The sequence below is a fragment of the Carassius auratus genome, chromosome 21, assembly GCF_003368295.1.
Source record: "Carassius auratus strain Wakin chromosome 21, ASM336829v1, whole genome shotgun sequence".
Lineage (NCBI taxonomy): Eukaryota > Metazoa > Chordata > Actinopteri > Cypriniformes > Cyprinidae > Carassius > Carassius auratus.
In genome coordinates, this window is record NC_039263.1 from 4,967,052 (window position 1) to 4,983,060 (window position 16,009).

A 16,009-nucleotide genomic window follows, 5' to 3' on the forward strand; every position below is an offset into this window, starting at 1 on the left:
GTTTCTCACAACCATTTCTGCAGCGCTTCAAGAATCTCAATTCCTCAAACTTTTTCTATAAAAAACTTTTTCTTTTTATGTTATGGGAAACCTCAAGGTTATGTCGGTCCGATAAATTAGTGGTAATATGATGATGTAATACCTTTTTCCTGTAAGTTGATGGCCATTTATTACATTCGGGATGAAGCTAAAGATTTTAAAAGATAGAACCCATAGCTCTGAGATACAGATGACCAATCTCTCATAGTGACTGTGCATGAGCAGCCCAGGTGCTGTGTCAAAATGGCTGGTGGAATTGGCCTACTCTGTCTATGGCAGCTGAACACATTGCTCTGGACAGCTCCTGGCCAAGCTAGTCACAATTCAATTCCCTGACTCATTTATCAAGCACTTGGGGTGTTTGGGTCACAGACTGGGCCAGCTCCCCATCGTACTGTTCATCCGGAGTCCGCCAATGATAAGAAGGCATTAGTCTGCCTGTGCTAGCTCATCTGAAAGGGCTGGAGAAATCAGGCAGAATTTGTTTTTAGTTTGACAACCTCGCCCCAAAGCATAGCTTCAAGAAGCCAGATAGGAGAATACTTGTATAATGCACAAGTTCACCATTTGGTTGTGTAGTTTGCAGGTGAAACATGTGACAAAACTAGATTGCTTGCTTGCATCGAAGACTGGAAGCAGAAACTGTGCAAAACATTAATTGAAGTTGCACAACATGCATCAAGGCCATCATAGAGACTATCAAGTCATACCTCATTGTGTAGAGAAGAGTTCCGTTGTCTACCAGCCGCAGGAGTTTATTGGGTGTAGTCATATTGTGGGCTACTGACTTCTTGCCATTGTGGAAGAAAGTATCTGGAGTCCAGATCTTGCTGGCGAGCAAGTTGTTAAGTGGGAGAACCTGCATAGGCCCATCAAACTTCAGTCTCTCATCCCGCCAACTTTGCCGGAAGAACACATCAATCGTGTATTCCTGGAGGAGAAAAAACAGAATTAGTCAAGACTTTCTGACAGTCCTTTTTAAACTTCACTTCACCCCCAAGTTTCCCGTTCCTCTGATCTAATGTCCTCTTAGAGAGAAAGCCTGTGCTGGCATGCAAAGCTTTTCTCCAGTCTTGGCAAATGACTCTAAAATGGGAAAAAGATTCAGACTTTTTCCTCAGACTTCACATTTAACGGATTTTCCTGTTCGGTTGCCCTTGATTGGTCGAGATGCTTTTTTCAGTTGTACACTTCAATAATTCATCGCACTTTAAGGAGAGATGCAGCCTTGTTGGTGTAAGATCCTTAAGGCTCCTTCAAAAGTTCAAACTCGAATGATTGCGTTTTCACAGCTGTCGCTGGAGGGATAAAACAAGCTTTTTCCGAGAATTATCTCTCTGACCATATTGCTAACATGGAACAGGGGACACTGTCCTCGATGAACCTCCACTGAGCTGGGAATAGGAATCGTCTCAAATCCACAGCGTCTTCTACAGTGATGAGTATCGCTCATGTTTTAAGACTTCCATTATTGATGAGGCAATACTCTTCAGGTTCTCTTTGGGAACAAACATCAAAAGAAATCTTATCTGCTTACATTTCATAAGTCATCCAATGCCATGAATAAAAATAGTGGCAAAGTTCTTCTGGGGTTAAAAATGAACGTTGAAATCTTTCGAACACCACACTGAGTGGGATCTGTAACTGAATCTTTTATCTGAGTATGTGGCAGCAGATAATTACAGGACATGTCTCTTTTTTGCTTTATGTTCTGCATTACAACTGAAAACTGTAAGCTTTTTGTCATGCTTCACGAGGTACAATTTGCTGGGAAGATATTTGGGAAGCAACAGATGGAAATCTATGTTGCTCAGTCAATCAGAAATGTCAAGAAGCTCTTGCACAAAGGCAGAAAACAAGTCAGATAAAACCACTCATTACAAATGCCTTCCAGCCTTCAGCAGAAGGTTTTGCCACAATGGCAGGAAATCATACTGGCTGCTGCTCAGTGAATGACGGGTTTAGTTTTCAGCATTAAAGCGTGTATGCTTGTCATGCGCATGCTGGTGTACATCATTTATTTAGTAAGCTCCAGTCTTCAATCTGAAGTTGTTTCAGATTCAAATTCTGCGGGTACTCCAGTTCCCAAGAAGGTGTCTTTATACCATCAGAATTGAAAGCTGACACCAAATGACATCTACATCAGAAAGCACAGGAGTGAGTTTAAGCAGGGTTTTCACAATTCAATGCCTACAATACTTGAGTAAATAAAATGAAAACTATTTAATGCCGGAATAAACTCGCACAATCTCAAAATGCATCATGTATCACCGATTGTTTTTTATCACTACGACAGGCTGGGACATATATTTGACAAGGCCTTGGAACTTAACGCTGCTTATCAGCAAAACAGGGAGTGGAGCTGGAGCGGACTGATTACAGAATGCTTTGAGCGAGGAGGGAAAATTACTGTTGCTTCACTCCACTACTCTCACACACACTTCACTCAGTAGAGTAAATCTAGCTTAATCATCTTCTTTCCATCCTCACATTTAAGAACTCTTCAAATGGTTAATATAAGATATTTAAGACATTTTACTTCTTTAAATATTAATGCATTTTACATTTTTTAATACTGTTTCAGGAAGAAGTGCTTGTAGCCTAGAAATTAATTCAAATTTATTTGGTCAGGGGTGTGTTGTTATTTATTTAGATTTGTATGGGGGAAAAAATGCTGTTTCTATTTTGAAGTGAAAAGTTAAAGTTAGTCATAATAATTTTAACTGTAAACAATGTAAAAATGCCACCTGTTAATTCCCTTTAACACTAGGCTACATGGTGAAAATCTGTATGGGTGGGAATCTTTAGGCACCTCATGACCCAACTAAATTCAGATGTTTCGTCCTGTCCTTTAAGAAATAACTGTGTTTACATTAATTTCACATCATAAAAGCATTTTGATATGCAAGTCATTTACAAGTCATTTCACTTACAAAGAGTTATGCACAGCTGCAGCTGTGAGTGAGCATCAAAATGAACACATACAAAACAGACATGAGTGTTTAAAATCTGCCATCTGTCAATAAGTGAGTTTCAAGATTTGAATTAAAATGTTCAAAATCTAATCAGAATTGTTGAAGAGAACGTTTGGATGCATCTGAGAATGTTTATTTATTTATTTGTATTTTATTTTACTCACCCCTAAAAACCCACAGTACAGTATCTAATGGGATATTTAATGCAAAGTTTAAAGTAATGCAAACTGTAAAACTTGCAGATTTGTTTGTTTCTTTCCTTTTTTGTTTCTTTCGTTCTTTCTTTCTTTCTTTCTTTCTTTCTTTCTTTCTTTCTTTCTTTCTTTCTTTCTTTCTTTCTTTCCACAGCTGACAGTTTTATTTTATTTTTATTTTTATTTTATAAAATCTATTTTTCGTAAATGCATTACTCATGCTGACTCCTACAGATTACCGTATTTTCCGGACTATAAGTCGCACTTTTTTTCATAGTTTGGCTGGTCCTGCGACTTATAGTCAGGTGCAACTTATTTATCTTAATTAATTTGACATGAACCGAGAGAAACGAACTAAAAATGAATCAAGAGAAAACATTACCATCTCCAGCCGCGAGAGGGCGCTCTATACTGCACAATGTTCCTGTAATCTACACTGAAGACATAGTGCGCCATCTCGCGGCTGGAGACGGTAATGTTTTAACTTGGTTCTTGGTTCAAAATAAATGCGACTTATAGTCCAGTGCGACTTATATATGTTTTTTTCCTCGTCATGACGTATTTTTGGACTGATGCGACTTATACTCAGGTGCGACATATAGTCCGAAAAAGATGGTACATGCCAATTGAGTGGAATCATTAAGTGTAGTGCATTATAGTGCAATGCAGTGCAGTGAAGTGTGTGTGTGTGTGTGTATGTACAGGCTTATAAATCCTTGTGGGGACTTAAGCCTAAATACAAACAGACTCATGGGGACTTTAAACTGAGGCCCCCATGGGTACAAAAGCTAATAAATCATACAGAAGAGAGTTTTCTTGAGAGAAAAAAAAATACATAAAGTTTCCTGTGATGGGTAGGTGTAGGGTGATAGAAAATATGGTTGGCACAGTATAAAAACCATTATGCCTATGGGGAGCCCCTACAAGGATGGCTGACCAGAAGTATGTGTGTGTGTGGGTGTGTGTGTGTGCATAAATAGTCAGTAAAAAAATGCCTGGTAAGCTTGTTAAGTGATATCTGCATAATAGTGCATACAGGGTTGTCAATGAAATACAAAATTTCTGAACAAAACATGAAAAAAGGAAATATTGTACAATTTAGGCTACATAATGCAAAGGCATGCTGCTATGAATCCATCACACATGACACTTTGATAGATGGTTTAGTACACCGCCACTTCTGCTCAATATATATATATATATTTGCATATATTTTGTAATAATATTTGTTCATAGAGAGTACCTACAATACTGATGTTCCCTGCATGTTAACTTATGAGTCAGCACTAACATGGTTTCATAAAGTGAAAATAAATACAGGCCTATAGCTTCAAGGCAGATTGGAATGGGACAAGAAACAGAAGTTTACTGTTAATGAGGAGGATTGTGACAAGGTGTTTGGTGAAGAACAGAAATGTGATCGAGATGTGATCGGACAAGCATGGATGTTCCCGCATTACAACCCAATAAGGGTCATTTGCTTAAAGCTATTTCTGAGAGCTGTACAGAGAGCTGTTGTTTTGGTCAGACCAAGGACAAACACGCGTCATACAGATAAAGCACTAGATGTTGTGCACATGTGCACATGACCTGATGTGTACATTCTGTAATCACAGGTCTGCTGATATAGAACAACAGTTCGACAGCACAAGTGTGTGGAACTACTTCCTTCCACCACAGATTCAAATCTCAAGTTGACAGTTTAACAAATGAGCCAAAGCCTCTGTTACGAATTCAAAGTATCACTTTAGAAATAGAATGTAGAGGAACACAGAGTTGCTTTACTGAAGTTAAATGCTTATTTTATTATGTATTATATGAGTATTATAAGAGAGCCTGACTGTGCAAGTGTGATTAACTGCACCTGATAAAGCATTCATTCTTCATGTCCATCTCATATTCACGATAAAACATTAGTTTGAATGTCTGCTGAAGAATCCTTTCATCTGTTACAGGTGATTTCTGATGACAGTGCCGCTCGGTGTAGTTTTTGGTTGGATCTTACGTAGAAAGCACAGCGGAGCGATAATTTTCAATGAATTCCTATATAAGTTGAGCTTAAACACCCACACAGTGCATTATCTGATTGAATGTGATGCAAATAAATTGTTAAAAGCAGCCAAGAGCATCAAAAATGTTGGACATTCCTCAACTTATTGCAAATATCAAGCGAAAAACACCAGGCGACAACCAATCGTCAATAAAAAAGGAGATGAAATGCAACAACAGCCATTACAAAAGCTATTCAGTCAAAGTACAAAGGCAGAACTATGATTAAGCATTTAAGTTATGTACAAATCAAAATTTTATCTCCCAACCAAAACTGTATATTTACTGTAATTATAAATGAATGAGACTAAAGACTGCCCATTAGATTTACCCAAGTCGAATTATAGCATGTTTAACCACTATTCACCTTATTTGGTCATGTTCCTGTCCTCGTTTAGTTTGATTATGATCCTATGCACCTGTGTTTCCTCAATTATGCTTTGTACTTAAGTCTCTGCCTTTGCATTCAGTGTTTGTTGGGTCAGCTTGTTTTCTACGTTTGTTCCTCAAGCGTCTGCTGTGGATAATTTCCAGTGTTTCCTTGATTAAAGACTGTTAAATGTTTCCTCGTGCCTCCAGTGTGCTCCCTGAACAACGTAGCGTGACAGATATTAGAGTGACTATGTTCTCTTTTTCCAGGACTTGTTCTCTTTTTGGACCTAAAAAATTTATTTGGCTGGGATTTCTTAATTGCCCAAAATGTCTTTATAGTCCCTTGATGCGGGTGCCGGCCCGATGACGTCATCAACCGAGGCTATATTACCACCGGGTCAATTCTATCGACGTGTTGCACACATTATTTACAGCTGATCACGAATAAGACGTTTCCCAATGCGCTGAGCAGTGCAGCATCTCGTTCGGCTTTCTGAGGAAACAAGGTTACAGTTAAGTAACCGGGAACGTTTTCTTTATCCTGCTGAATTTCTATGGAATTACATTTGCTTCAATAAAAATGAATGAAACTTTATAAAACTGAACATAACTTTTTCAGAAACTATGAAAAATATGCCATTACAAAAGAAGAAAAGCACAATGAAAATGAAAAAAATGAACTCTGTCACACAAATTTAACAGGCTCTTCAAATATGCTTAATTAATGTTTTTCAAAGATTCATTTTCGCTGAATGTATTGCCACAGATTTCGCTAATGCTTTGCAGTTTTTCATTTGGTCTTGACACAAACTTCTTGTGGTGTAGGGCTTAGCAGTGATCTACTCTGATTGGATAGTGAACTTTTGATGGACAGGAGCTCTCTGACCGGGAAGTACAGATGTCACTCAGTGGCACGCAAATTGGAAAGCTCTCGCGGTGATTTGTATTACTAAATATGTAAATAATATTTGACCTTTGATCATCTCAGTCTGTAAAGATGAGCTCTTGTCCATCAAAGATCTGCATTTGTTATTGCATACAAATCACCGCGAGAGCTTTTTTCCCCTTTTTTTATTAATGAAGAGAACAAAAACAAAAACAAGTCTGTACTTCGCGGTCAGAGAGCACCTGTCCATCAAAAGCTCACTATCCGATCAGAGTAGATCACTGTTAAGCCCGTCTCCATGATAGGTTTGTGTCAAAGCACCAAACGAAAAACTGCGAAGTATAAGCAAAATCTGTGGCAATGCATTCAGAATCCACGATTAGCGAAAATGAATCTCTGAAAAACATTAACAAAGAATAAAGCATATTTGAAGAGCCCATTAAATTTGTGCGACTGAGTTCTTTTTTTTTTAATTGTGCTTTTCTTCTTTTGTAATGGCATATATTTGATAGTTTCTGAAAAAGTTACGTTCAGTTTTATAAAGTTCCGTAAAGTTACGTTACGAAGCAAATGTAATTCCATAAATTTCTGACAATTGCCGCCTGCTCCCACAAAATGTGTTTCGCTCACATGATCTTCATGTCCACTATTTTAAACATTTTAATATTTATATTTATAATTTTGTTGCATCAGGGAGCGGGTCTCAGTATTCAGTATTGATAAAACTTTCAACATCTTGTAGCTCACATCTCTGACAATATCAAAGCTAATTTTCAAACAGACACTATTTTTTTTTTTAAAGTTTAAACAACTACGTTCTTGCCTAGTCAATTATTTTATTTTAGAAAAAGTATGTTGACTTGTATGATATGATGAATTTTCTCACACAGTACAAAAGGTGTTTAATCATGCAAGAAATACACAACTTTTATTATATTTATCATCACATTTGGCTTCCAACACACACACACACTGTGAGCACACACCCGGAGCAGTGGGCAGCCATTTATGCTGCGGCGCCCGGGGAGCAGTTGGGGGTTCGATGCCTTGCTCAAGGGCACCTTCAATACCACGACTTAGGTGCCCTTGAGCAAGGCGTCGAACCCCCAACTGCTCCCCGGGCGCCGCAGCATAAATGGCTGCCCACTGCTCTGGGTGTGTGCTCACAGTGTGTGTGTCTGTTCACTGCTCTGTGTGTGTGCATTTCGGATGGGTTAAATGCAGAGCACAAATTCTGAGTATGGGTCACCATACTTGGCTGAATGTCACTTCACTTTCACTTTCACTTTTCACTTTCAAATTAACATGACTGGTACATGCAAGGCAGATTAGTATATTTTTCAAGCCTAATCTTATGGTTAAAAAGGTAACCTATAGTGATGTATACAGAAATTCAGTCAATCATGAAACCAAGATGGCCTTTACCAACCATACTGATTTTATTTTACTGTAATATCTTCTCCAGCTAACTTGCTATTTTCAAAAAAGTACATTGCAAAATCTCTTGCAAAAAATTACAAGGCCCATTAGGATGAGCACACAGTATGTACAGTGGTTGGGAATCAGTAGTGATATGAAGACTAAAGTTACAGAGTGCAAACACTGTCAGACTAACTGTCTGACACCATGCAAAGGTCTCTAATGAGAAGTGAACTGCCTGCGAGACTGTCACAGCACTCAGCTTTAATTACCTGACTGTAATGCAGCACTATTCCAGATACCTAGAAAATTGCACATCTGTCAGACTCTGTTAGAAGAAGTGTAATTTGGAAGCTGAAATACATGTCTTAACATGCCCAGTATTCCAGAGCAGCTCCAGTGCTCTAGTAGCACCCACTAGTGACGGCATATTCATTAACAATTACATGATAATCACATTATCTCCATTCACCATTCATATATATATATATATATATATATATATATATATATATATATATATATATATATATATATATATATATATATATATATATATATATAGACACACACACACACACACACACACACACACACCTGCCACTTTATTAGGTACACCTGTTCAAATGCTTGGTAACACTAATTGCACATGCGCACATTCAACGCATGCAGAAGTTTAAACCGAGCATCAGAATGAGGAAGAAAGGGGATTTAAGTGACTCTGAATGTGGAATGGTTGTTGGTTCCAGATGGGCTGGTCTGAGTATTTCAAAAACTGCTGATCTACTGGGATTTTCACACAACCATCTCTGGGGTTTACAGAGAATGGTCCGAAAAAGAGAAAATATCCAGTGAGTGGCAGTTGTGTGTGGAAAAGCAACAGTAACTCAAATAACCACTCATTACAACCAAGGTATGCATAATACCATTTCTGAATGCACAACATGTCAAACCCTGAAGAAGATGGGCTACAGCAGCAGAAGACCACACCGGGTGCTGCTCCTGTCAGCTAAGAACATGAAACAGAGGCTACAATTCACACAGGCTCACCAAAATTATACAATAGAAGGTTCGAAAAACATTGCCTGGTCTGATGAGTCTTGATTTATGCTGCGACATTCAGATGGTAGGGTCAGAATTTGGCATAAAGAACATGAAAGGATGGATCCATCCTGCCTTGTCTCAGCGGTTCAGGTTGTTGGTGGTGTAATGGTATGGGGGATATTTTCTTGGCACACTTGGGCCCCTTAGTACCAGTTGAGCATTGTTTAAATGCCACAGCCTACCTGAGTATTGTTGCTGACCATGTCCATCCATGAGTTCACTTTACTCAAATGGCCTTCACATTCACCAGATCTCAATCTAATAGAGCAGCTTTGGGATGTGGTGAAATGGGAGATTTGCATCATAGATGTGCAGCCATCAAATCTGCAGCATCTGCGTGATTCTATCATGTCAATATGGACTAAAATCTTTGAGGATTTTTTTACCACACCTTGTTGAATATATATCACAAAGAATTAAGTCAGTTCTGAACGCAAAAGGGCATCCAACACGGTACTAGCAAGGTGTACCTAATAAAAAAAAAAAAAACCTTCAAAACATAACTAACGTCTCTGTTAAGTATGGTAACCCTCGTTCCCTGAAGGAGGGAACGGAGACATCATGTCGGGGACCGAAGAAATTGGGACGAAATTGGGATATTGCTTCGATAGACCAATCTACTTCAAGTGTAAACTAAATGAGCCAATGCATATTGGCATGCGATTATTGAATCCAGCTGCTTCTGATCGCAGCTTAAGTATAATAAGGCTGCAGGTCCAATGCATACCAAGTTTTCACTGAGGAGCAGAGCCGGTGACCCGACGGCTTAGTGGTGGTACAGAAACCGTGGCAATGTGATGTCTCCATTCCCTCCTTCAGGGAACGAAGGTTTCCATACGTAACCGAGACGTTCCCTTTCAGTCGGTCTCTCTTGATGTCAAGTCGGTGACTGACAAAATTGGGATCACTACCAAAGCGCCATGGGTGCTGCCCCTTCCAGTGCCCTGTACGAGTCACCTGCACCCCTATTAGGTGTAAGCCAGGGCTCGGAACAAGTAGTTCCACCTACCATTGTCAAAGCACTACCTCACTGGGTGAGATTGGATAACACTGGAGATAACTTACCCATTCTGCTTGGAACCGGGAAGGTGCGGAAGCCCCATCCTTCCTGAAGGAGTTTTCGGGTGCAAATACACATATAGTATCCATTTAGGTGTATATGGATAAATCTGAGGTGATTAAAATGCTCTTGGGAAGGCAGAAGTCTGCAGGTCCCCTACCCTCTTGATGGAGGCCAGTGCAAGCAGGAGCAGAGTTTTCAATGAAATAAACTTTAGCTCAACTTAATGCAAAGGCTCGAATGGGCCCTGCTGTAGTGATTTAAGCACTAGAGACAGGTCCCAAGAGGGTATACAGGGGTGCAGGGAAAGATTTAACCTCCTGGCCCCTCTAAGGAACCTGATGATTAGGTCATGCTTAACCAAAGACTTCCCATTCACGGGGTCGTAGTATGCAGCAATAGCAGCAACCTGGACTTTGAGGGTGGAGGGAGAAGCAAACAGGTCTACCTGAGCGGCTCCGAACCTACTCCAAATCAGCTGGACCATCAGGGGATGGAGTCGCCATTCTCCCGGGAGCATTGCTCGAGATTCCATACCCCAGAAAGCAGCTACCTCTCTCTGGGTCACCCTTCCCGGGGCCTCTTGCTCTCCTGCTCACCGGCAAGTTTGACGGGGCCAGGACGAGAGGGTCACCCTGCCTGCGCCCAGCTCCACTGCACCACTTGGAGGCTGCTGCAGATGCGGCGCGTGAGTGGGGGTGGATGCAGGTGGATGCAGGGGGATGCCTCGGCGACGAGCAGGCTGGGGCACTGCGGCCGGTAGGCAGCTGCTGCCTCTACTCGCCCGCCTGCCGCAGTGCCCCAGCGCGCTCAGCAGGATGTGTTGGATTGCCTCAGTCTGCCTATGTGCAGCCGAGAACTGCTGGTCCAAGTTGTCGACTGCGTCGCCAAAGAGGCCGTTCTGGGACACAGGGGCATTGAGAAACCGGACCTTGTCGGTGTCCCTCATGTCTGCCAGACCGAGCCAGAGATGGCGCTCCTGGACCCCTAATGTGGACATCGCACGACCCAGCGAACTCGCGGTCGCAAGGTAAGTGGCGGTTAACCCTTTCGAGTCGATTAACGCATATATGCGTTTTGAGTCATTTTCACCTGATAACCCCGAAAAGAACTTAAATTACACTCTCAGTTTTAATCGTACAGATAAGAGCAATACATCAATCGAATCTGTAAAGGGTCTAGTTTTTTTTTGGATACAGACATAATAACAAAAAACCTTTGTGCACTTATAAAATAAAGATAACAAACAAGGTGCGCTGTCTACAGTCTTTGTCTCCGCTGATCGTCATGTACAAACATCTCATTAAAATGAACTGTAACTCCGTGAATACTCAACGAAGAGACATGAGAGAGATATCTATAGAAAGCCTGGAATGTCTACTTTTAAACTAAACAAGTGCTGCCGAAAATATTCTGAGATAAAGTAATCCATATGAAAACAACGCAATGTCTGTTTTTCATATCTCCGCTCATTATATCTAATGTGACCACGCCCCCGCGCTGAACGCGCTATTCAGATTCAAACTGAAGCGCGCGGCTTGAATACGCCCACACAGAAGAAAAAGCAGCCAGACTATTCTTCAAGTTTTTATTTTATTTTACTGTTTGCTTCGCGATGAGAGGACTAAGACATAATTCACCCCAAAAAGATGTGATGTGTGTGAGGATTTGAGAAATGGATTTCCTCAGAAAAAAGAATGAAGCACTTTATTCAGCAGAGATCATAAACATGAGTAAGTCTCTTTTTATTTATTTGTACTAGTTTTCACATAACGTGTAAACATTTTACTAGTTAGACTTTTTCCAAATACTTTTTCCAAACTATAATTCCTGACTAAATGTATAATCAAGTGAAACATTATGAAGTTTCAATAACAATATACAATACAATACCATTCAAAAGCTTGATGTAAATAATATAAATGTGACAAATAGAGATAACTCTAACAAATGTAAAAACAATGCAGTTCTTTCGATTTATTCCCCCTAAAAAAACCTGAAAAATATTATCAGCTCTTTTCAACATTAATAATAATAATAATAATAATGATGATAATAAATGGGGTTTATTTGGTAGAAAATAAGATTGTTAAAAGGATTTCTGAAGGATTGTGTGACTAGAGAAAGGATGCCAAAAAATTTGAAAGTCAGCTTTGATTGTTCCTAATAAACTGTTTAACTGCTCCCCAAGTGGATATTAAATTATGTTGTGGGATAATTAAATATATTCTTAATAAACTACAAACATAAAATTATATACTTTTATTTTGTTCTCACATTCTTTCTTGTAAGTCCTCCCTCAGAGTGGCACAGTTGAATGAGAGGCTCATTATGCAGCTCATTATGCAGGCCTTTGTCTTCTCAGGTGTAAATCACAATGATATTCATGATAGTTGACGCCTACTCGCATATGACTTTTACCAACAAAAAGTGTTTTAGAAAATTTAAATCAATATATTGTTTTCTGTGAGTGAGTAAACAAGATGATTTTCACATCATTCAGAAAGAAAAATTCTAGGCTACAAGCTCCAGTTCTCAACTTTTCCGGCAACCAATTTTATGTATGTGTTTTATTGCCTTATTCAAGTGATTTAACATTTTTAGTTTTTCACTAACCATGCATAACATTTTTTTTCTCAAAAATACAATCATGTACATGCATGCATTTCACATATTATCATAGCCCAGTTTGTGCTGATTACAGTGATATTAGACTTTACCCATTTAGATATTTATAAGAAACTGAAAAAAGCACAAATGTCAGGGCATGACAAAACTTCTCAAGGCCCCAAAAATACCCTTAGACTCCAGAGGGTTAAGAGTTCTTCCAGAAGTGCTGGATCGTCACCACCCTCGTGAAGGTCCTTAGCCTGGTGCACCTGCAGTATCACCATAGCGTGTAAGGCGGAAGCAGCTTCCCCGCAAGCCGCATAGGTACTGCCAGTCAGACTAGACGAGTGCCTACAGGCCCAGGAAGGAAGCATCGGGTCTCCACACCAGGAGGCGGCGGACTTAGGACACAATTGCATCGCTACCGCCCGCTCCACCGACGGGATTCCTGAATATCCCTTTGCTGCACCGCCATTGAGTGTGGTGAGGGAGGGAGCCCACCGGCCGGTTTCTGGCAATAAAAAGGTGCCGTCCACGACTTTGTGAGCTCGTCATGCACTTCCGGAAAAAAGTGAGCAGAGTGATACTAATGCTCGGCTCCAAAGCTAAAAGCTGGTATGCATTGCACCTGCTGCCTTCTTATACTCACGCAGTGATCAGCGTCAGCTGGATGCAATAACTGCATTCCAATGTGCATTGGTTCATTTAGTTTACACTCAAAGTAGATTGGTCTATCAAAGTGATATCCCATATTCGTCGGTCACAGACGTGGCGGTGAGAGTGACCGACTGAAAGGGAACTGGAACTTAACAAATGCATAAATCTAGCACTGCGTTACTAGGAGACACATGAGAAATGATTTTGTTTTCTGGACAAGCATGTTTTCTGAAATTACCTCAAAATAACGAACAGGTTTGATTTCCTCTGACTGGATGAAAAAATAGCCTGAAGCTATAGTATCTGCCTATCAAACACCACATGATTTTCATATGATTGGCCCAAATCTGCAGACTGGTTCAAAATTATGGCAAACTATATAAATCTTTGGTATGAAATATAGTTTGAAATGTTGGAAGACATAATTAATACAAAAATCTGATTGGAGTTTTAAAGGATAATGTTTAATGCAATATAAATTATTGAAAATTTGTGTTTGTACATTTATTACTTAATGTAAACTTTTAAGTTTTAATGACTGGTAATGGAAGGACCCATAGCCTGAAGTAACTCACAATGCACTTGCTATTTTAAGTCAGCATTAAGACAGATCATATAATCATAGCTTTAATAGGGGCTGAGGGGAAAGGGATTAATTGTTTATTGTTCAATTTAATCGCACTGCCTTTGTAATGTTTTTTAAAAAAAAGCTATTTGGGATATTTATGAACTAGATGGCAAGTCAGTTTGCTAAGGTCCTGACTACTGAGCTGTTTTTCACTCCCAGTTCATCCCTGATTGCTCTGTAGCGATGCATATTAACTGCTTTTCAAATATGAATTATATCAATTTGTTCACAGATGAAAACAATTTTCATTTATTTTGATAGTTACTTGTTAAAAAGTCTCTTAGTTTCATACAAACACAGAGTTTAGCTCTGGCAGAGAAAGCACATTAGAATAACTGTAAATCTTTACAAGACATTGCCTGTAACTTTGTTGACTCTATAAATAAAGAAATGCTCTGGGTTTAATTCAAGTTTCAGACTGGCTCTATGGACGGCATCTCTGGCATGCCTTGTCAGGCTTAACGATAAAAAAAATAAAAAAATAAGGATAAGGATGAGAGAGTCTCACTTGTCTCTATGGGTAAGTGCTGTGTTGTCCTTGAAAATTGTAGAAAAAGTTGTGTCTGCTCAATTGAGCTCCTTTCTGCAAAAAAAAAAAAAAAAATGATATATATATATATATATATATATATATATATATATATATATATATATATATATATATATCTGTATGAAGAATTTCAGTTAGGTTTAAGGCCCCACCATAGCACAGAAACTGCACTTGTTAAAATTACAAATAACTGCAATCTCATTGCTAGTTTTACTTGATTTTAGTGCTGCGTTCGACACCATACATCATGACATACTCATAGATTGATTACAGAACTATACAGGTATTCAAGGGCAGGCTCTAAAATGGTTTAGATCCTACCTGTCCGATTGTTACCATTTTGTTTATTTAAATGGGGAGTCATCTAATTTATCACCAGTAAAATATGGAGTGCCACAAGGATCTGTCCTAGGTCCTCTTCTATTTTCAATATACATGTTGCCCCTTGGTAATATTATTAGAATACGGGGTTCGTTTCCACTGTTATGCTGATGATACTCAACTATATATCTCAACGAGACCAGATGAAACTTCTAAATTATCTAAGATAACAGAGTGTGTTAAAAATATAAAAGATTGGATGACAAATAATTTTCTCCAATTAAATTTGGATAAAACAGAGATATTAATTATTGGACCAAAAAACACTACACAGAATCTTGTAGATTACAATCTGCAACTAGACGGATGTACTGTTACTTCCTCTACAGTCAGAAATCTGGGTGTTATATTAGACAGCAATGTGTCTTTTGAAAATCATATTTCCAATGTTACAAAAACTGCATTCTTCCATCTTAGAAACATTGCCAAGCTACGAAACATGTTATCTGTTTCTGATGCAGAAAAGCTAGTTCATGCATTTATGACCTCTAGACTGGACTATTGTAATGCACTTCTAGGTGGTTGTCCTGCTTCGTCAATAAACAAGCTACAGGTTGTCCAAAATGCAGCAGCTAGAGTCCTTACGAGGTCAAGAAAATACAATAATATTACCCCAATTTTACAGTCTCTGCACTGGCTACCTATTAAATTCCGTATCAGTTAAAAATTATTACTACTTACCTATAAGGCCCTAAATAGTTTAGCTCCTGCGTACCTAACTAGCCTTCTACCACGCTACAGTCCATCACGCTCCCTAAGGTCACAAAACCCTGGACTTTTGATAGTTCCTAGGATAGCAAAGTCCACTAAGGGAGGTAGAGCTTTTTCACATTTGGCTTCCAAACTCTGGAATAGCCTTCCTGATACTGTTCGGGGTTCAGACACACTCTCTCTGTTTAAATCTACGAATAATGCATCTCATAATTTGTGACTGCAGTTGTATCTGATCAAATGCACATTCTTATTCTTTATCTTGGGTTAAACTAATTTTACTTGGCTGAAACAGCGGCTATGCTAATTATGTCTCTATTTGTTTCACTGTTTTGCTGTAACTAGGATTTACACAAGCTCCTGTCTGGATCCAG

The 16,009-nt window shown here is 39.2% G+C and overlaps 1 protein-coding gene across 1 annotated transcript in view; it reads right to left on the reverse strand.

The window, feature by feature from the left end:
- LOC113038302 (gamma-aminobutyric acid receptor subunit alpha-2-like) overlaps positions 1-16,009 on the reverse strand; it is a 186,524-nt gene that overhangs the window by 93,167 nt on the left and 77,348 nt on the right. Inside the window, exon 5 of the mRNA XM_026195616.1 lies at positions 750-970. Coding sequence (XP_026051401.1) covers positions 750-970 — 221 coding nt within the window. The remainder of the gene's footprint in view (positions 1-749; positions 971-16,009) is intronic.